This window comes from Xenopus tropicalis, chromosome 6 (assembly GCF_000004195.4).
Source record: "Xenopus tropicalis strain Nigerian chromosome 6, UCB_Xtro_10.0, whole genome shotgun sequence".
Taxonomy (NCBI): domain Eukaryota; kingdom Metazoa; phylum Chordata; class Amphibia; order Anura; family Pipidae; genus Xenopus; species Xenopus tropicalis.
The window spans coordinates 61,117,884-61,140,336 of NC_030682.2; the positions used below are offsets into that span (position 1 = coordinate 61,117,884).

At 37.9% G+C, this 22,453-nt stretch overlaps 1 protein-coding gene across 1 annotated transcript in view; it reads right to left on the reverse strand.

Annotated features, from left to right (window-relative positions):
- itga9 (integrin subunit alpha 9) overlaps window positions 1-22,453 on the reverse strand; it is a 190,711-nt gene that overhangs the window by 90,885 nt on the left and 77,373 nt on the right. Inside the window, exon 15 of the mRNA XM_002940247.5 lies at window positions 22,048-22,208. Coding sequence (XP_002940293.3) covers window positions 22,048-22,208 — 161 coding nt within the window. The remainder of the gene's footprint in view (window positions 1-22,047; window positions 22,209-22,453) is intronic.

Below are 22,453 nucleotides of genomic sequence, written 5' to 3' on the forward strand. Positions count from 1 at the left end.
ATAAATACATTGTACAATTATGTTTTTATTGACATACTTACCTGATGTAGCAGCTGACCATTTTGGGCTTATTTTTGGTCTAGGTCTACATAAATTTGTACCTCTAATTATTCCCTCTTGTGGACTTGAGGTTAAACATACGCCTTTACTCATTTCTTCACACAATTACCTAAAAACAGTTTTCAAATGCTATGAATTTTAGTCAAGAGCAGATTCAAACTGAATACAGTAACTGGCTGATGTCTGAGTTGACCTAACCTCATATCCAAGAGAGAGATGAAGAATAAAATATGGGCTTTATCCCTCTTTTTGTGCAAATGGACATGCAAACAAGGATCTTGTTTATAAAGCGTTTTTCCTTATAATTCAGAGGGGAAGAAATTAGGTGAAACTCCAGTGGAGCTGCCTAGTCTACAGTCAGCAGAATGAAAATTGGGGGAAATAACGCCCCATAAACATGGGATTAAGTGGCTAGGCAGATTCAAACAGGAAGCCTAGGTAAAAAGCTGTTAAGGTTTTGTCCAATGATCATTAGCAGCAAAGAGCTCATCGGTTGTTACTGAAGTCTATCAGGGCCGGCTGCCCCAGCCTCATACTGAAGAGTCTAAACCGGAAGCTGGCATAAGGTCTGGGTAGAGCACAGTTTTCAAGCAGTTATGGACATATCAGAACCCAAAGGTATTAAAATAAAAGCACTTCCTTCTATTTTACATTATTTTACATAGTTTAGTGCATTGTAAAAATGTATGGTATATATGCCCTTTAAAGAACGCTCAGGTCCCTGGTTTAATGCTCGATTATAGGTTCAACTCCTGGATGCACTATAATTCCTAATCCACTGATTTCTGGCTTCTGACCTTTCTGATTGACTCCTGACTATGACTGACAGCCGCCTGCTCCGATCTTTTGCTTGGAAATTACCACAAACTCTCTAAACCCCTTAATTACCACAAACTGGGTTGTTTCCTGCCTAGTCTGTACCCCAGATATATATATATATATTACAGGCTTGATAAAGGGCATGTGTTTTGTCCGAAACGTCGCATATGTGATGTGATTCTTTTTAATACACTTTTTTTGCAAATAATCCGTGTGCCGCATCTTTTTCAAATCTATATTTAGTGGAGGGATGTGACAGCGTCCTGAAGTTGCATAGCGCCGGGATTCACACCATGGATGAGTGCGGTGACAGTGTCTTTTGAGGTATATATATACTGTATATATATATAGTTTACAAAAATATATGTATATACACACACATATATCATTTTAATTATGTTTTAATTTCATTGCATTGCAATTTTTGAGGATATATACGTGCACGCGCGCACACGCACAAATATGGGGAAAGTATTTGAACTAATTGAAGGTGTGTGGATATTTATTAAATATAGCATGCTTATATATTTGGGTATAACTTTGTTAAATGTAGGGTTATTCTCCTTGGCTGGTAGACCATTTTTATTTAATCACAGATCCACAAAAGGAGTCTAACTGCATGTGCTCAGCACAGTTTATATTCCCTGACTACTATGGAATTAAACCAAGAATATACTATTAAATCCCTTGTTTAATTTTTCTTGCCTTTGAAATACTGGAAATATTTTATGGCTTTAAGAAAGCCATTTATGTTAAACTCTGCCCACAAATAATCATAATATTCCTACAATAATTAGCTTTTTATATACCCTCCTCACTTTAATGATCATTGGATGCAAGACTTAGGGGCACATTTACTAATCCACAAATGCTCTGAGAGTTTGTTCGGCGTATTTTCGGCAACTTTTTCGTACCTGCGCGACTTTTTCGTATTTTGTGACAAAATTTGTGCGACAAAATCGTATTGTTGTGCTCAGTATGAAAGTTTCGGATTCATTCAAGCTTCGGTATCGTGACTTTCCCTGGGCCAGGTTGGAGCTGCAGAGTGCCATTGATTCCTATGGGAGGTTTCCAAAATCATGCACAGAAGGATCAAAATCGGAAATGTTTTCCTGCATTTTACGATCATTCGGATATGAAAATTTTGTGACTTCCGGATCACCAATACGATATTATCATGACTAATCTGATTTTTTTGTAAGCATATTCATGATATTTGCGATCTTAAGAAATCTTTAAATTATTCTTAATCCTGCAGAAGAACCTTTACTGTGCTTCTGTGCTACTGAAATTCACCTATGCTTTATGATCTGCTCATACACATACAGATTTGAAGACAACAGTGGAATATAGTAATATAATAAGCTCTTTTGGGCAGGGCTCTCTTCACCTCTTGTATCGGGTATTGATTGCTTTGTATGTATGTCCAATGTATGAAACCCACTTATTGTACAGCGCTGCGGAATATGTTGGCACTTTATAAATAAATGTTAATAATAGTGCCTTCCATTAACAGTGGTAGCTCTGTATGACAGCCCCCATATATAATATATATATATATATATATATATGTGTGCACTTCAACATTTAAGAAAACCCAGGCATTTTATCTTTTGCTTGGGTCTAGGAACATAAGGGCTCTGGCACATGGGGAGATTAGTTGCCGGTGGGATGGCATACGCGGCGGCTCGGTTTCAGTGAAATCGCGGAAGTTTCCTCTCAAGGCAACTGCCGCCGCGCATACCATCCAACCGGTGATTTACATTTTCGCCGGCGGGATGGCATTTCGGGAAGATTGGTGCTACAGCCCTAAAGCATTTAAGTAAACACCAAAGCTATTAATTCCCTGTAACACATCATTATGTAATGGGTTAAAGATTTTTATCTTGAAATAAATATTTAAAAACCTAGATCCTCTAAACACGTTCTATCTAAAACAACAGATTCACGCCCATAGCTATTTATCTACCAGCAGCTGATAACCACTTTATATTCAATTTGCAGAGTAAAAGTTAAAGGCAAATTAGGATGTAGATTCAGTTTAGTATTCAGCCAAATCTTTTACAAAGGATTCGAGGTTCGGCCGAACACAATTTTTTTTATACAGCTAAATGTATCAGAATAAAAAAAAAAACACCAACTGTACTGGTAGTTATCCTTGCAGTCTGTAGAGATAAAGAATCATAATTGTTTTATACTAAATTGTTAGGTTACTCCAACAAGCTTAACGTACAACAAGTAGATTTCCGTTACATACTTTGTGACTATAAAGGAGCTATAGAAGATCAAAAAGCGAGTCACAATTCTGTCAGCAAAAATACCACTTCAAAACTTCTTACAGTGACCTTGGTAGTTCAGCAAAAATGTCCTTAATGCATAGCCTTTATAATGGAAGGTACATAAAGAAAATGCAAATTATTTTATAGCAAACAGGCTGCTACCAAATATGACACTTGACCTGAATCAAAAATCGAGAGCCCTGTGTCAGTTTACTGGATATTTTTTTACATTTTATGGAATGCTACCTCTGCAGTCACTAAAAATGTGGGTTGTGCATGAAGCTGAACACTAGTTTTTTGTTCTGCTGTACCACACCCCTCCACTGCATCCTTTGTCGTCTGCAATCCTTCAGGGTTGATTTCCTATTCCAAACCAGCTCTGAGAAAATGAGTGATTTCCAATAAATAGATGCATTTGTACTATAGGAAGCAGCAGGTGGGGAGAAAATGAAATGTGAAAAAATCCAAACGGAAACCTGAGCAATTGCATGCCAAAGTAACCAGTGTTTGGTGTTTCAGTGGTTTTAAGAACACTACATTACTGTTATCCCATTTCTAAAGCTCAAGTACGGGGCCCCATGTAATAAATGCAGTTGCTGTTACTTTGGAAGCTTTGAATCTGCCCTGTCCTGTGCATAACTGTACACAAACTCTTTATATAAAATCTCATCTAGCCCAGCAGTTTTTAAAGATTTTTAGCAGCAAGAACCATAGATCACACCATGACTTAACTGCCTTGAAATTATTCTATACTATACTATATAGCAGCAATCAAGGAAGATTCTACGTGACCATATCTAACAATACATAATAATTGATCATAATATAAAATAAGATTCTGTCTGTTTAGTACATAGAAGTTGATCCATGTCCATGGACACCTAAAGCTTGCTTTAGTGGCCCTGAATCTCATAGAACAGAATACAATTTGACAACTCAGAGAAGTTGGACATATTCTGGTATACACATATTTCATAATATACATATTCTTAACTGACAAATTGAACAAAGTTTGATAAAAAATATTAACAATTATGGAAAGGCTTTTGACTAGATTTTGGAACATTGTTGATTGAATTTGCTTCCATCCAGCCACAAGAGCATTAGTAAGGCTGGGCCCTGATGTTGGAGTTCAGGCTTGGCTTGTGGTCTGTGTTTCAATTCATCCCACAGGTGTTCCTTAGGCTGAGGTCAGGGCTCTGTGTAGGCCAGTCAAGTTCTTCTATTCAAGTTTTGAGAGATTGCTTGATTCTGGATTAACACTTAAACACCAGGTGTTAACTGTTTTTTAAACTCTTTCAATTAAAAAAAAGGCAGGCTCACTAACATTTGGCTTCTAAAAAGGTATCCCTATTTTGGTTCCTCGAGTATTTATACTAACAGCTGTTTTATAGAGATCCAATACACTTTCTATTCTCAGGGAAAATATGAATGTTCTTGCAGATGGTGCAATATGCTCCTGGCCAACTTACTTACTACCCTGCTCCCACCCTAGGTTAAAAAGGGAAAATGAAAACTCTTTACAAGTGAGGAATCTGTGACTATTTCTAACCATGATATTAACATAAGAGAAACATTCTTTTTTGATTAAATCCAACATAATCAGTGTTGTGCTCATTTCTGAATTCTGATCTTCTGGAAAGTGAAAGCATTTACTTCAGAAAACATTTTGTGTGTTCATAATTATTTTACAATATTTTGTATTTGTAATTTTCTGTACTGTAATTGCAGTAAGAGGGAAGAAAGAATAATTGTTACTAAATAACAAGGATATTCACTCAATTTATTAACAAGTTATTGCCTATGGAAACTAATAATATTAGGGATGCACCAAATCCACTATTTTGGATAATCCTTCATAAAAAATTTGGCCGAATACCTAACTGATATGTAAATTAGGCTATGGAAGGGTAACATTTTTCAATTTCCATGTTTATGTAACAATAGGTCATGTGATTTTAAGGATTTCGTTTCGATTCGCCAGGTAGTGGATTCGGCCAAATCTGAATCTTGCTGAAAGAGACCAAATCTTGGCCAAATGCTCAATTCGGTATATCCCCAAAAATTATATAATATTTAAGCAGCCCATACATAGACCCTTTATCTCTAATTCAGTTCCAGCTTTCCCCATAGACTTCAGAAGTTTTTACATAATAAACCGTGAGTTAAGTTATTCTACACTGAAACTGAACTGAATCTGACCCACTCTGTGTAGGACTAAAATAATAATAAAGATCAATTAATGCTGTTAAGATTGTTTAGTGAGTCAAATGGACAGTGGATAATTTGTGAACCGCAACACTACTACATGAGAAATGAGCAAACCAGAAGCAATCACTTCTACCTTACTTGATTAAAATAGGCATTTTAGGTCATATAAAAATCAATGTATATATGGGTCAGACAATAGGTGAACTGCTTATTGTTTATTTTGGCCCTGCTTAAACATGACCAAATAAATCAGGCATGTAAAGGGAATTCTACAATACATTCAATAATACATTAACCGTTGAATGTGTACATAGCCTATGTGCGCAAACTACATTTCTCAGCAGCATATGATGGGCTGATATAGATACAGATTTAGCTCTGCAACAGCAAGACAGATACAAGCTGGTGATTCTTTCCATAAGACCCTGTTGAATGTCACTAGTTGCAAACAACTCTTAGATTTATGTCAAAGAATCAAAATAGGCTTCCAAATATAAAGCTCTGGGAATGTTTAGAAGATCTGGAAAGTGATGTTTTGGTGCAAAATAACACAGACTAGACAGCAAACAGGTGTCTCTTCCTATGGAAAGTTTTTCAATGAATGACATATTGTTTTGAAATCTGTATAATCTCTTGGGTCAGAAATACTTTCTTAGTGGTGAAAAAAAAATACTTTTACTATTATTCAGACAATTATTTCTGGGAATGTTAAGATATGTTTAAAGGAAAAAAAGGTCTAAAATACACACATATTTAGAATAAGATTATCTCATATTGACTGAGGCAATATTTTTATAGGGTTAAAAACAGAATGTAAATACAATTCCTCTGGAATGTCACTAAGAAACAATATATAGTTACATAGTTACATAGTTACATAGGGTTGAAAAAAGACCAGTGTCCATCAAGTTCAACCCATCCAAGTAAACCCAGCACACTTAACCCACACCTACCAATCTATACACTCACATACATACACTATATATACAACCACTAGTACTAACTGTAGATATTAGTATCACAATAGCCTTGGATATTCTGATTGATCAAGAACTCATCCAGGCCCCTCTTAAGCTGGCCATACACGTGGCGATCTCACGATGTTTCGTACGACCATCGGTCGCACGAAACATCGTCAGATCCGCCACACACCATTCAGGGCTGAATCGATTATCGTACGAAACGAGGTTTCGTACGATAATATCGGTGCGTGTATGGCCACCTTTAAAGGCATTAACAGAATCTGCCATTACCACATCACTAGGAAGGGCATTCCATAACCTCACTGCCCTCACCGTGAAAAACCACCTACGCTGCTTCAAATGGAAGCTCCTTTCCTCTAATCTAAAGGGGTGACCTCTGGTGCGCTGATTGTTTTTATGGGAAAAAAGAACATCCCCCAACTGCCTATAATCCCCTCTAATGTACTTGTACAGAGTAATCATGTCCCCTCGCAAGCGCCTCTTTTCCAGAGAAAACAACCCCAACCTTGACAGTCTCACCTCATAGTTAAAATCTTCCATCCCCTTAACCAGTTTAGTTGCACGTCTCTGCACTCTCTCCAGCTCATTAATATCCTTCTTAAGGACTGGAGCCCAAAACTGCACTGCATACTCAAGGTGAGGCCTTACCAGGGACCTATAAAGGGGCAAAATTATGTTCTCATCCCTTGAGTCAATGCCCTTTTTTATACAAGACAGCACTTTATTTGCTTTAGTAGCCACAGAATGACACTGCCTGGCATTAGACAACTTGTTATCAACAAAAACCCCTAGATCCTTCTCCATTAAGGAAACCCCCAACACACTACCATTCAGTAGATAGTTTGCGTTTATATTATTTCTACCAAAGTGCATAACTTTGCACTTATCAACATTGAACCTCATTTTCCAGTTTGCTGCCCAGTTATCTAATTTTGTCAAATCGCTCTGCAAAGCAGCAGCATCCTGCATGGAACGTATAGTTTTGCACAATTTAGTGTCATCAGCAAAAATAGAAACAGTACTGTCTATGCCCACCTCCAGGTCATTAATAAACAAGTTAAAAAGCAATGGCCCAAGGACTGACCCCTGCGGTACTCCACTAACCACACTGGTCCAATTAGAAAATGTTCCATTTACCACCACTCTTTGTACTCTATCCTTCAGCCAGTTCTCTATCCAATTACAAATATTATGTTCTAGGCCAATATTCCTTAATTTGATCATTAACCTTCTGTGAGGTACTGTATCAAACGCTTTAGCAAAGTCCAAGTAGATGACATCAACTGCCATTCCAGCATCGAGGTTCCTGCTCACCTCCTCATAAAAGGCGACTAAATTAGTCTGGCAAGATCTGTTACGCATAAAACCATGCTGGCACAAACTAATAGTATTGTGAACTGCAATGTATTCAAGTACCCTATCCCTTATTACCCCTTCCAAAAGTTTTCCTACTACTGATGTCAGACTAACAGGCCTATAGTTTTCAGGCTGAGAACGGGATCCCTTTTTAAATAACGGCACCACATTAGCAATCCGCCAGTCTCTTGGCACCATGCCAGACCTCAATGAATCCTGAAAAATTAAGTGAAGAGGTTTGGCAATCACAGCGCTCAGCTCATTTAATACCCTGGGATGAATCCCATCCGGCCCTGGACCTTTGTTTACCTTTACATGTTCAAGTCTCTTTTGAATTTCCTCCCGAGTGACCCATGCGCCAGTAGCTAAATTACTAGAACTGGGCATATTACAAGGGAAGCCTTCATTATCTGGCTCCTCAGATGTATAGACAGATGAAAAATAAGAGTTCAAAATTTCAGCTTTTTCCCCGTTCTCATCCACCAACTTACCCCCCCGTGATAATAAAGTTCCCACCCCTTCTTGCTTCATTTTTTTACTATTCACATAATTAAAAAATAATTTAGGATTCTTTTTACTCCTAGCAGCAATATCCCTTTCCATTTCTATTTTAGCTTGCTTGATAGCTTTTTTGCATGCTTTATTTGCTTCCTTGTACCTGATGAAAGTTTCTGCTGTCCCAGCTAACTTGAATGCCCTAAAAGCACGTTTTTTCTTACCAACCTCGACAATAACACTTTTATTCAGCCATAAAGGTTTTGCTTTGCGATGCCTCTCCTTGCTTACAAGGGGGATATACTGTTGTGTATACCTACAAAGCAATGTTTTAAAGATGTTCCATTTTCCTTCTGTGTCTAACCCCATGAAAAGCCTTTCCCAGTTGACACATTGCAGAGATGCCCTTATACTGGCAAAGTCTGCACGTCTAAAATTGAGCGTATTAGTTACTCCCTTATAGCGCTGTCTCTGCAGCATTATCTCAAAGGAGACCATGTTGTGATCACTGTTCCCCAAATGCTCACCCACACAAATGTTAGAGATGAGTTCATTATTATTAGAAATCACCAGGTCCAAAATAGCGTCATTCCTAGTGGGTTCTTGAACTGCCTGAATATATTTGTGTATTATGTTATATACATGAATATTCTGTAAATAAAATCCTTATAAACAGTGCTTAGTGATGTCATCAGTGACACGAGTCACATGACTTACTGTATCTTGTGTATTACAATAAATAAAATACCCCCTTCTGTTAAAAAAACTATGTTATTTAAAGTAACCTTGGAGTTCCATGACCTGTATTAAAGCAGTCTGTCTTCAGTCTTATGTCATTATCCAGTCTTAGAACTCTTCTGTGATTTATAATATTCTTATATTTAACAATAGAATGTGGTATGTCAGCACTGATTTGTAAGCGATGCTGACAGACAAATGTAATTGTATTTTTTGAGAAGGTGATCAGAAACCTAGATCCGGGGTTGCTGTGGCTGTGATTTAATTCAATTTTGCAATGACATTTGATACAGCACTGTAGATGGTTTTACCGATTGTATCTGAATTAGGGATACACTGAATCCACCCTTCCTGGATTCAGATGGATACTGAATCTTTAACAAAAGATTTGCTTAAAAGGCAAACAAAGTCTGAATCCCGTTCCCCTACCAAAAAATGGTATCGCATCTAGGCGTGCCAGTCCCCGGGCTTCTCTGCTTAGATGCGCACAGTAATGCCAGAGACGCTCAACGTTGCCTTATGATGTCAGCAGAAATTCAAATAGCGTTCCTTTCCTTGTTTCGGTGCCCAAGCTGGTTTAGTATATTCTGCTGAATCTTTGTTGTACTGATTCCAGCTGATTGTTTGCCTGTCCCTGACTTACGAATCTCCACTACCTGTCAGTGACCATTTGCCTGACTCTGACCTTGTCTTTGCCTGATCCCTTTGGTACTGCATTTTTTGGATTAACTTTTCTCCAGAACAGAAAGTCCAGGGCCCCAAAAGGGCTTCGGTGAATACCGGGTTGGCAGGGCTCTCCTGCTACACATATAAGTTCTGGCAGTTTACAGGCTCCACTACATTACAGTCTGTAACAGTTGGCTGGTCTCAGAGAATTCCTAATTTGGATAAACTGACTGAAAGATTACTGAGTTTTAATTGATGGTGCTTGACAAATGTTAAAAGTGGGGTATCTAAAGGGGTCTGCCTTATGGTATATGTTTGTTCATTAATAAAGCCTGGCATTTTAGCGCTATCGCTGTGTTTGCTAATTATATTGAGCATAGCAATAGGTTCAATGGAAAACTTTTCCACTTTGCAGACTGATTTGAGTAAACTGGAGCAATGTAGCAAATGAGGTTCAGTGTGCATGGCTTTGCATTTGGGTAAACTACATGCTAGTTATACAATAAATACAATTTTGTTGGAGATAGGGATGCACCAAATCCAGGATTCGGTTCGGTATTCTGGCAGGATTCAGCCCTTTTCGGCAGGATTCAGATTCAGCCAAATCTACGGTCCTGGCCGAACCGAATCCGAATGCTAAAAATCACGTGACTTTTTGTCACGTAAACACGGAAGTGGACATTTTTTGAACATTTAAGTTATTGAGGATAATAGGCTTTGCAACCCTAGTCACTGTCAGCCAGTGTCTACTAAATGTAATAATGTACTTTCTCATAAAAACTTGCTTGAAGGACAAAGTGATAATTTTGCCACTTTATAGATATCTGGTATGGCCTTGCTTAGAGTATGCAGTGCAATTTGGACCTAGTCCATAAGAAGGATATTAATGAGCTGGAGAGACTGCAGAGGTGTGCAACTAAATTGGTAAAAGGAATGGGACAAGTAAACTATGAGTAATGTTGTGTTATTTTTCTCTGGAGAAGAGGTGCTTGTAAGGGAACATGATGACACTTTACAAATACAGTATATTATGGGGGGATATAGACAGATAATGGAGAGCACTGAGCCTATGGAATGCTTTGCTGGGGGATGCTGCAATGACAGATTCACTTAATGCTTTTAAGTGGGGCTTGATATCACCACCACTCCCTTTCTGGACAGGCAAAATACTAAGGGTTTTTTACATGTATGTAAATTATGAATATGTATATATTTACAGAGAGAAAAAAGAGCAAGATTTTTTTTTTTGCACTAATGTGGTTTAGCAATGTCAAAGGAAACACTCACAGGCTGCTGGATTATTGTCTCTATTCAATCAAAATTAACTATTTATCTATGCATAATAACAAAACAGAACACAATACTACTAATAATAAACTATTTAAAATGAATCCTCACCATGGCTCACCACAAGTACATAACATATATTGTGGTTGTCCATATTGCCTCAAGATAATTGCTGAAGTGTAGGAACAATGAGGAACGTTAAGAATGAAATGTATAGAAGAGAAGATAACCTGAAAATTGAACCACTGCTCAGGTGAACCTAAACATTGGGCCTAACAGACTTCCTGACCGTAGTCACCATAAGTCACCTTAAGGAAAACCTATCCAATCACTACAGGTAGGAGGTGTACTCATGTTTTACATTTAAATTGTATACTGGTCCAACATATTCTTTTTATTTCAACAATTATTATACACACCAACATGTTACCAGAGAACTGTGGTAATTTAAAATGCTGTTTTATTACTCTGATCACTGTGGTTTTAAAACTGTATTCACACTTGCTCCATATAAATATAAAAGAAGAAATACAAAAGTGCTTCAATTTAAGTACTGCTCAACATTATAATTAATTTGTTAAAGTCTCATTTATTTTCAAGCATGAGTCATTACAGACCTCACAGAAGTGGAAACCACTACTTTCTCATTAAAATCCAAGGTTCTGCTCCAAAACCACCAAGAGTCGTATTCCTCAAGATCCATAACAGACAATGGTGCCTTTTTTGGCTAAAATACTCAGTGAACTGTAATGTAAACACATGCTGTGAATGGAACAGATCTGTGTTCAAGAGCTTACAGGAGCTAGCCTTGAATTCCTCAAAAGCCAAAACCATGCACTGTGGAGACTTTAATAAAAAAAAGGAAGTATATTTTTGCTTAACAATGAGTAAAATAGAAATGATAGCCATAATTATTAATTTTTTTTGCTGCCAAGTGTTTTCTATCTACTGTATATACTCGAGTATAAGCCTAGTTTTTCAGCACCCAAAATGTGCTGAAAAAGTCACCCTCGGCTTATACTCGAGTCGGGTGCCATGGGTCCCTCTAGACTAGCACCCTCTCTCCTTTGTGTGCAAATTAGGCCCCCTGCAACCAGACCCCCCAGTGCCCTGGCCTAGGCTCTCACTAGCAATACTTATTTGCCCTTACATCCCTCCGGGACTGGGTCTGCCGCCAGTTTGCCAATGTGCAATGAGCGTGGGGTAGCACTCATATTGTTTTTGTTGACCCTCTTCTCCGCTTATAGAGCTAGTTTACTGTTTTTCTTTGAAATAAATATTGAAAAACATATACCCCATTGATGCCTCAATTAATGTCATTTTATTGGTATTTATTTTGATTATTAAACTTAGCAGTAGCAGCTGCATTTCCCACCCTAGGCTTATACTCGAGTCAATAGGTTTTTCCAGTTTTCTTAGGTAAAATTAGGTACCTCGGCTTATATTGGGATCGGCTTATACTCGAGTATATACGGTAATTATCTAACTTTTCAATATTAAAATCATGTCATGGAGCAAGTAGGATTGCTACACCTGTATCAATATTTTTATCAACCTGATTTGTTTTGCAAAGCATGTAGGGAGATAATCAACAATCTGGATGCACTTAATAAGCTGATTTCACATTTGTGTGTTGCTTTGTTAGCACTGAAATTATTTGATTTATGCACATTCAAATGCTCCAAGTGGTTACCTGCTCTAGTCTTGAAAATGTTCCTACATTCTCTACATTTTTTATAAATTTGAGCGATAGCAATGAAAAACTACCTTTTGTGGTTTAAACAAAACTATATATAAAATTGCTAAACAAAATAAACATAGAAATGAATTACTACTATGCACTGAATCATATCCTTACCATAATGACAGTTTACTGGCTTCATGCCTTAAAACTATTGAAACTAACATTAATCAGCAAACAACTTTTAAACATTCTAAACTAGGTGCTGCATTTATGAAACAAAAATGGAAGGGTGCAGGCTTCATCATCATGTTGAAGATGCTAGTAATTTCAGGGAACCCCTTTACACAGAGAACAGCAAGGAGAGTCTTTGGGCACAAGTACACTTAGGGAATGGTGTCAATGTGCGCAACAAGTTAAGTCCATTTTTACGTGACTGCAGTTGTGGCCATAAATATTCTACATTTAGATTCTACATTGTCAGGTTTGATTAAGGTCTAAATGACCTAGTTAAATGGCTTCAGTGAGGCTGAATGAGAGGAAGCTAGACACCTAGAGATGGAAACTGCCTGGCTAGGAAAAGGTCTGACAAATCTAGGATGTGCTCCTGGTAGAGTAGCACCAGTGAGAAGAATCTGTCTGGGAGGTGGATATCTGACACTGAATTTTGAGTAACAAGCTAATTGGCCACAAGTGTGAGGAAAGATAAAGAGATGTATATCATGGGGGATCACTTCATAAAGAACTGTGTTGCAGAAGAGTAACAAGAATCGTGAAATGGAGTTGATTATGAAAACTGTTTAAGTAACACCAGCAATGAATCAGTAAAGTTGTTCAGCACTTTCCTCTGCGGATATTTGCTTATTTACAATAAATGAGAACTCCTAAAGTATAAAGAAAATAACTGTGCAAAAACAATACCTGCTTGCTTACCTTGTGGCCACTTGTCATGCATTTAAATAAAAGGCTAATTCTTCAGTGTGTTAATCAGCTGGCTTTCAAGGAGTCAGAGAATGTAAGCAACCAGACAGATATTCACTTCAGTTGCAAACACAGTCACAAATAACTAATGTACATTGCAAAGTTGCTTAAAGTTTTTAAGATATGGCATAATAGCAGATATGAGACTAGTAGATAGATTGGATTAAAATATTATTACAAGTTATTGAAAGCAGAAACCTGAATAAAGTAACTGCTACCTTACATTTTTCACAGAGCTTAAATATTTGCCTTTACATTATGTTTCTCTCCAACCTGAAGCATGTGGTTTTAGGCAATATTCATGGGTCTGAGGCAACCCACTGTGCTTTCCAGAGGTGGAAAGACCTGTGGTGAGCCGTAGACATCGTTGGAGCGATAAGAAAGGTTACTAAAGGCAGAATAAACTAAACCAAAGCCCTTGGGCATATGTCAAATGTAATGTCTGCTAAGTTTCCTTATTAGGAATCACTTGGAATATATAACAGTAGGTGGGTTTTGCACCACATATTGCTCACAGACTTTTTAACATGAATTTTTAACTGACAGTCTTTACTGTGGCATACATATTGAGATTTCCATTGGCTATAATAGGAAGCAGTTGCTGAAATTCCTTGCATTTTGTCATCAGGACATTCACCACGAAAAAAATGAGAAACTAAAGGCTTGGATAACAAAGCTTAAGGTCCCCATACACTATAAGATCGGAATCTTTACCCGATATCCCCACTTCCGGGTGGGCGATATCGGGTAGCAAGCTGCTTTAAAAAAAAACGATCGGATTACATTTGCGGCCATGGGCAGTCGGTTCGGGGACCGCATCAACGAGACGATGCGGTCCCCGATCCGACTGGATTTTCTAACCTGGCCGATCGATATCTGGCCAATTTCAGGCCAGATATCGGTCGGCCAGGCCGCTCGTTTCTGCCCATACACGGGCCGATTAGCTGCCGAATCGGTCCAAGGGACCGTTATCAGCAGCTTCTATCGGCCCGTGTATGGGGGCCTTTAGTCCCGCTAACAAAGCTAATCCTTCCTCCAGTAAGGAGAGTTCTGTATTTGAACAATCTATCTTTGAACTTTTTGTCATGCACAATGCAAGGTGAGCTGTGTGAGAACAAAACCAGCACACACATAGGGGCTGATTTACTAACCCACGAATCCGACCCGAATTGGAAAAGTTCCGACTTGAAAACGAACATTTTGCGACTTTTTCGTATTTGTTGCGATTTTTTCGGCTTCTTTACGAATTTTTCGTTACCAATACGATTTTTGCGTAAAAACGCAAGTTTTTCGTAGCCATTACGAAAGTTGCGTAAAAAGTTGCGTTTTTTTCGTAGCGTTAAAACTTAAAATGTGCAAAGTTTCGCGTAAGTTTTAACGCTACGAAAAAAGCGCAACTTTTTGCGCAAGTTTTAACGCTACGAAAAATCGCCAGATTTTACGCAACTTTCGTAATGGCTACGAAAAACTCGCGTTTTTACGCAAAAATCGTATTGGTAACGAAAAATTCGTAAAGAAGCCGAAAAAATCGCAAAATACCGATCATTACGAAAAAAACGCAATCGGACTCATTTCGACCCGTTCGTGGGTAAGTAAATCAGCCCCATAGAGGGTGCTGTAGAGCTAAAACTTTGCCATCAGTAAAATATATACAATGAAGTCTACTATAAATATTATTTAAAAAAAATATTTTTTTATATACTTATTAAGGGCTAAATTGATGGCTCAGGGAGTCATGCCTTTTTTTGATGCAGGTCAGTAATAGAATGCACAAATGCATTTCACATGATGCAGACATAGTGCATAGTCTAGAAAAGACCCTTTTGGTTGTGTGTTTTCTGGACATTTGTACAGCCAAGAGAATCCAAACTGGGTGAACCATATGAGTACTGAAATCACTCAAAGAGAAGTACTGGTGAAGTTGAAGGCCCACAAGAATTTGTATACTACAACCCTCACCACCCACAAAGCTGGTTCTGGTCTGTGAACTTAATGTGCATTTAGATTAAAATGCATTTACACATAAACAGGGATTAGTTCCTGCTACCCACTGAACCACATAAATTACTAAAATGTCTGTTCCTTGCCAGCACAGTGGTTAACTGCTGATGCCTGCTGGGGAATTAAGGACAGACATGTGGGTTGCGGTTTATCTGGAGGAATCATTGGGTTTGGATATTTAAGTTGTTTAATGGATATTGCTATTAAAGGATATAAAGACAGCTATTACTTCAGATATCAAATACTTTTATATAGTATAATCTCAATTTTCTAAAATGCATTTTAAATCGAAACAATCTGAATAGCAATATTGTTTTTATTTGCTGACTTTAAAATGATTTTCATATAGGCTGGCTTGGTACACTTGATTAAATTGAGTTTAGGTCACTCATCCTAGAGGCATTCAATTAGATTGTTGTAAGTGGTTTTGTCCCCAGAGTTACCTCATATCCCAATCAATAATACACAAACTATAATGCATCAAGAAGCTGCAGTCAACCTGACAGACTTAATTATATATTCCCTGATACAAATTTGATGCAGCTTACACAGACAACACACCAACACAATTTAGTGCTAAAATTAGCAGCCTTGAGGTTTCACAGCTTTAAAGGACAAGGAAAGGCAAAGTCACTTGGGGGTGCCAAAATGTTAGGCACCCTCAAGTGACTTTAATCGCCTACCTTGTACCCCGGGCTGGTGCCCCTGTTAGGAGAAAACAGCACCAGCTTTTCAGTTAAAGTGCTGCTTTTCACTCTACTGCGCATGCGCGCGTGAGTGAATCAGGAAGAAGGAAGCGCTGCAGCTACCCCGGTCACTTGGGGGTGCCTAACATTTTGGCACCCCCAAGTGACTTTGCCTTTTCTTCTCCTTTAAGATAGTAAAAAGTTGGTAAAATGCTGTGCAGTGCTCTTTAGCTACTTCTTGGCTGCAACTTCACAAGCAGTCATACACAGATATACACAGTGCTGAACTATGCATACATGTCTTCCCACATATCTTCGCTTGATGCTGTGATATCAATCAGCTCACTAAGAACTGTTGGCCTATAGCTAGCACTTCATATATGGCTACATGAGTGATGAGGTGCACTGAAATAGTTCTTGGTTAACCTGATCACTCCATGATCTCTCTGAGTTTATACAGTTTTGTTCTTTACTAGAGCATGCTACATCATCAGGCAACTAGTTAGCAACATGGTCATGAACTGAAAAAAAAAATGAATGCATTAGTGATGTGAGGTTGGCGCAGGTGGGGCAGACCTCTGCACAACATTTTCGGGTTGCGGGCGGGTTTGGGTTGAGCACTTGTGATTGCTCTCCCCACACGCGACCTTACACTGACGGCTTTTCCAGGTCTGGCTCTTTTATGGGCCTATAGGCGTGCGCCCGAAAATAGAGGGGACTATCCGGGTCAGGTAGGGTTCGGCCTTGGAGCGGGCGGGTTAGGGTTGGGTGTAGGTCGAGTAAAACTTGACCCGCTTATCACTAGAATGCACTGCTACACTGTGGTATAAGAATATCTTGTGTTAGGCAAACAAAGAGTTATTTTTAAATGTTTCACATAGCAGGCAGGCTTCTGATTAGTGGCGGGTGAATCTGTCCTATTTTCCTTTGCAAAAAAGTTCACAAAACAGAGAAAATTTGCAAAATGCATTGAGTGCATGCATGTTTTTTTCTGAGCAACTTTTCCCACGCTGCACAACTTTATTTTACAATACATTAGAGTTTATATGTATTTTTTCATAGTAAAACCTGGCAAAAAATTTCACACTTTCTTGCTTTGTCTTTATTGCAGAAAAATGTCATCACTATCCTTCAGAGCTTTTTAAGCCATCGCTTACCTATGGGCCAGCATGGCAGGCACAATGGCAATATTGTCAGAAATCAACAGCATAATTACAGATGAAGCAGGGGGGCCTGGCCCTGCTTCCTCTGTAGGGGGGCCTGTGGGTGACCCACAATGTGGAAAATATTTTGCGGATTACCCGCAACTATTACCTACAACTATTACTAGTAGCAGTCCTGCATTAGCCGGCATCACCAGCTTTGTAAACTATTCAATTAAGTTCTGTTCAGACCAGTAAGATTATAAAACAAAAGGAAAAACTATTTTATGTTTCATATAAAGGTTAATTCTCTCAATAATGTTAGTTCCAACAAGGATTGCAAGTCCCAAGAAGTTGCATAACTAAAGAATTTGCTTTTTTCCTAATATTTTAATTGACAACAATAAACTTGCTTTGAATTATTTTTCATTACTCAAATAGACTAAGGGGCTGATTTACTAATCCACGAATCCGAATGAGAAAAATTCGGATTGGAAAACAAACATTTTGCGACTGTTTCGTATTGTTTGTGATTTTTTCGTCCCCGTTACAACTTTCCTGTAAATTGTCGCGACTTTTTCGTAACCGTTACCACTTGCGCGAATTGTCGCGACTTTTTCATAGCCATTACAAATTTCGTGAATTGTCGCGACTTTTTCATTGCCATTATGACTTTCGTGAATTGTCGCGACTTTTTCATAGCCATTACGACTTTCGCGAATTGTCGCAACTTTCGTATTGAGAGCTCGAAAAAGTCGCAAAGTACCGATCATTACGAAAAAAACGCATTCGGACGATTTTCGGACGTTCGTGGATTAGTAAATGTGCCCCTAAGACATTTTCTTTGTTTTTCAATTTTGTGATAATCTATATTAATAGGGGTTCCTTGCTTTTCTAAAAAAATTATATTTTTCATTATAATGCGGCCACTGAGAGCACTGAATCTTACTGACTTAGACCAGTGATCCCCAACCAGTGGTTCATGAGCAACATGTTATTCATCAACCCCTTGGATGTTGCTCCCAGTGTCCTCAAAGTAGGTGCTAATTTTTGAATTTCTGGCCTGGAGGCAAGTTTTGGTTGCATAAAACCCAATGTAAAGCATCTGTAGACTGCCAATCCACACGAAATAGCCAATTATAGCTCTTATTTGCACCCAGAGGAACTTTTTCAATGCTTGTGTTGCTCCCCAACACTTTTTCCATTTAAATGTGGCTCACGGGTATAAAAGGTTGGGGATCCCTGACTTAGACTAAGAGAATTGTCCTAGGTATGGGCTGGAGAATCCTGGGGGCAAAAACTGCATCAAGCCATAGAATGCAGTCCTTGGCCATGCGTGGACCACTGCAGGTGATGCAACTATTGGCCGGGGGTTTATTTTAGCCCACCATGTTGATTGCTAACTTAGATAAATATCCACTCATTTGGATACTTTACAAACTAGTGCCATAGTTCTTAACAAGCCCTACAAAACAAATATAGCCTTCTAAACCTATAAATGTTCAGTACAATGTCTCTTTCTTGGTCCTTTAAAAAAGATTTTCTCTATTCAGAGGCCAACAGCTGTGTTATTAAAATACAGTGCAAATGTTTGCTTCTGTTTGCTTAATTATTTATGGTTCCCCCTACACATTCTACAGTTTTTTTAATACTAAATTATGATAATAACGGTTTTTCAAACACTTCTAAAGAAATGCTTGTAAGTGAAACAAAATTAAATTGAAAGATCTCAGAGTTCTGGAATCCAACTTCTTCTAATACACTTAAGTATAAATGTAATTCCATTTGACAGTTTTAATACAATAATGACTAGTTTGCTCTTATTTGTACTCCTTGGAGAATGGCATCTCTGCCTGGTGGAGACTTGAAGATATACTTTCACAATTTACAGCCTTGTGACAAATGTTTCCCTGCTGGTCTTTATCAGGGGTCTGGCTACTGCTAAGTGCCAGGAGTATAATGCAATTTATCTTGCTGAATAAACAAAGAGAAGAGCCATTTCAACACTCTGATGCCTCATCTTGATTAGAAGGCCATGCATGGTCAATCCCTCAGGAATGCCCTTCCATTAACAGTTGAGGTTAACAAAGTATTGGCAAATATTCAGTTATATGAGGCAGGAAACACTATTGTAAGTTTCCACTGCAGTTAGTAAATAGCACTAGTAGTTCTGACTTGAAATGCAGTCAACATACCTGTCTTTGTTTTTTCTGCACTCTAGACAATCAACTACAAAGAGAGCTATAAAGTATAAAGGTAAGGGTATAAAAAGAGTGAATATACAAACGCCAATTGTCTTGCAAATGCAAAGTACAGCAGATCTGGGTAATAGCAGCACGGACAAACTACAAACTGCAAGCAAATAATTAAAACAAATCAGACCCATATCCTATTTTGGTTTAGGTTCAATTAAAATATACTTGCCTTTAATTGTAAATAGGCTCCTTTCAAGGTTAGCACATGGGTAAATGATCAAAAGTGGTCAAATTGGATTGCTTTATCTATTTATTTCTAACTAGCTTTAAAGAAGGCTGTCGGCAGTTGCCAAATTATAGCAACCAGTTTAACACGCATTTTTATGTTTAACTAGGCACACTAAGGGGCTCATTCATTAAAGCACGATTGATCACGAATGAGAAAAATTTTAATTTTTTCTAATTGTTAGAACTTTTCGTATTGACCACGATAATATCATTAAAATAGTCTGACTTTTTCATGGTTTAGTCGTTTACGATCGTTTGGATACGAACATTTCGTGACTGTCGGATCACAACCATGATATATTTGTACGACCATGAAAATAATTTTCACACAATTTTGCGCGAAAAGTCGTGCTTTAATGAATGGGCCCCTAAGAGTACAACTTTTGGGATGTTCAGATGCATGGATTATCATCCTATAATCCCTGTTTATTTTGGATTTGTAAATGCTTTCAATCATAGCAGCACTTAAAAATAACAGAAATGCACATGATGCATTTTACAGAAAGCTGAGGCGAGTACCATTACCTGTTGTAATTAAAAAAAAGATCAATAGCTATGACTTACCTCAATACTACTGTTTCTTACTAGGAACATTACTTTCCATTCAAGGAAAGTAAGACCATTTCTAATAATGAATATTTGCACAGAATCCTCTTACGTTCTTAAGGCAATTTCCAGGGACATAAGTATGGACCCAGTAGCTTCTGGGAAGCCAGAGAATTCAACGTGCCCAGCGTGGCTCCTGACTGCAGGACCCAGAGTGGTTATTCTCTTCAAGGTTTGGGGTAAATGTGCTGTAAATATATTTTACTATGCAGCCAAGTAACCCTACTATAAGAATTTGATTTATTTTTAACTTCTCTTCAAAAGACTAGGGAATAATTAGAAAGTAATTAGAATATTAGAAAGCAACTGATTGATAGGCAAATATAATATATATTTAAGAGAAATGTTTTATTCACAAGGTTAAGGGACCCTAAAATTCTGTATACCATTAACTAATACCTATGTATGTACCTTTAAAGGAAAAAGGACATTGCCATATTAAGAAAGTTGTATGACTGCTTTGGTATACTAAGCAAAACAGCTAATATTTAAAAAAAGGGTGATCCCCTCTTCTTTCCCTTAAAAATATAGCAAAGCAACAATGTGGGGGTACAGGGAATTATAAAAAACAGGATAACGCACATGTCAAGTTGATAACTCATCAAATAACACAGGTGTTTTTTGATGCCAATAAGGATTCATTATATCTTAGTTATGATCAAGTACAAGATACTGTTTTATTATTACAGAGAAAAAGGAAATCATTTTTTTAGAATTATTTTCTTAGGAGATGGCCTTCCCATAATTCAAAGCTTTCTGGATGTTGGCTTTTCCACAGGCAAAGAATCGGCCCCATGTGGCACTAGCCTAAGGAGCATGCCCCCTTTAATTGGTTGAGCTATCAAACAGATGAAACATTGTGATCTCATCCTTCTCTAATGGATAATGAAATCATCTCAGTTGCAGACCAACAGTAATCCCCATCACATCACAACATCCGGAATGGCATTCTACAACTTCACTGTCCTTACAGTGAAGAACCATCCACATTGCTTCAAATGAAAGTTCTGCTTCTCTAATCTAAAAGGGTTGCCTCTGGGAAAAAGATCACTGCCATCTGTCTATAATGTCCTCTAATGTACATGTAAAGAGTAATCATATTACTGTATCTTCGCAAGCACCTATTCTGCAGAGAAAACAACAACCTTGACTGTTTACCTTCATAGATTAGATTTCTCTCCTACACTCTCTCCAGCTCATTAATATCCTTCTTAAGGGCTGGTAACATATTAAGGTATGGGACCTGTTCCTAGAATGCTTGGGACCTGGAGTTTTCCACAATTTGGATCACCATTCCTTAAGTCTACTAATAACATAATGACTTTTTTAATATTATATGAACCCAAAAGCATTGTTTTGCTTCCAATAAAGACAAATTAAATCTTAGTTGGGATCAAGTATAAGGTACCATTTTATATTAAATAGAAAAAGGAAATCATTGTTAAAAATTTGAATTATTTGTTTATAATGGAGTCAATGAGAGATGGCCTTTCCGTAATTTGGAACTTTCTGGATAATTGATTTCTAGATAATGGGCCCCATACCTATAACAGCTGATGAGTTGTTAACCTACCTTGACATGGGCGAGATATTGTTCACACTTCAATTCCAAGTGAGTTAGCTGGAGTTTCTCACTAACTTGTGCAACATTCTCTCCAGATGACACCAAAAACACTCTGGGCTGTTGGCTTTTTTCTTTCTTTGCAACATCAGCTGTCAAGTTGTAATACAATTCTGCAACAGAATTTTAGAATAAGAATGAAAAATGTGCCTGTAGCTTTCTATTTTATTCTTTGGTTGCTTACTATACATTGTCTGTAAGGCCAAGGCAGGGGCAAAGGGAAGAAGGGTGTGTTGTTTTGGTTGTTTAAAGGCGAGAACACACGGGGCTATTAGTCGCCCACTAATCGCAGCGACTTTTTGTCCATAGGGTATAATAGTAGAAGTCGGCGCAACTAAATGCTTGCCAGTTTTTGCTG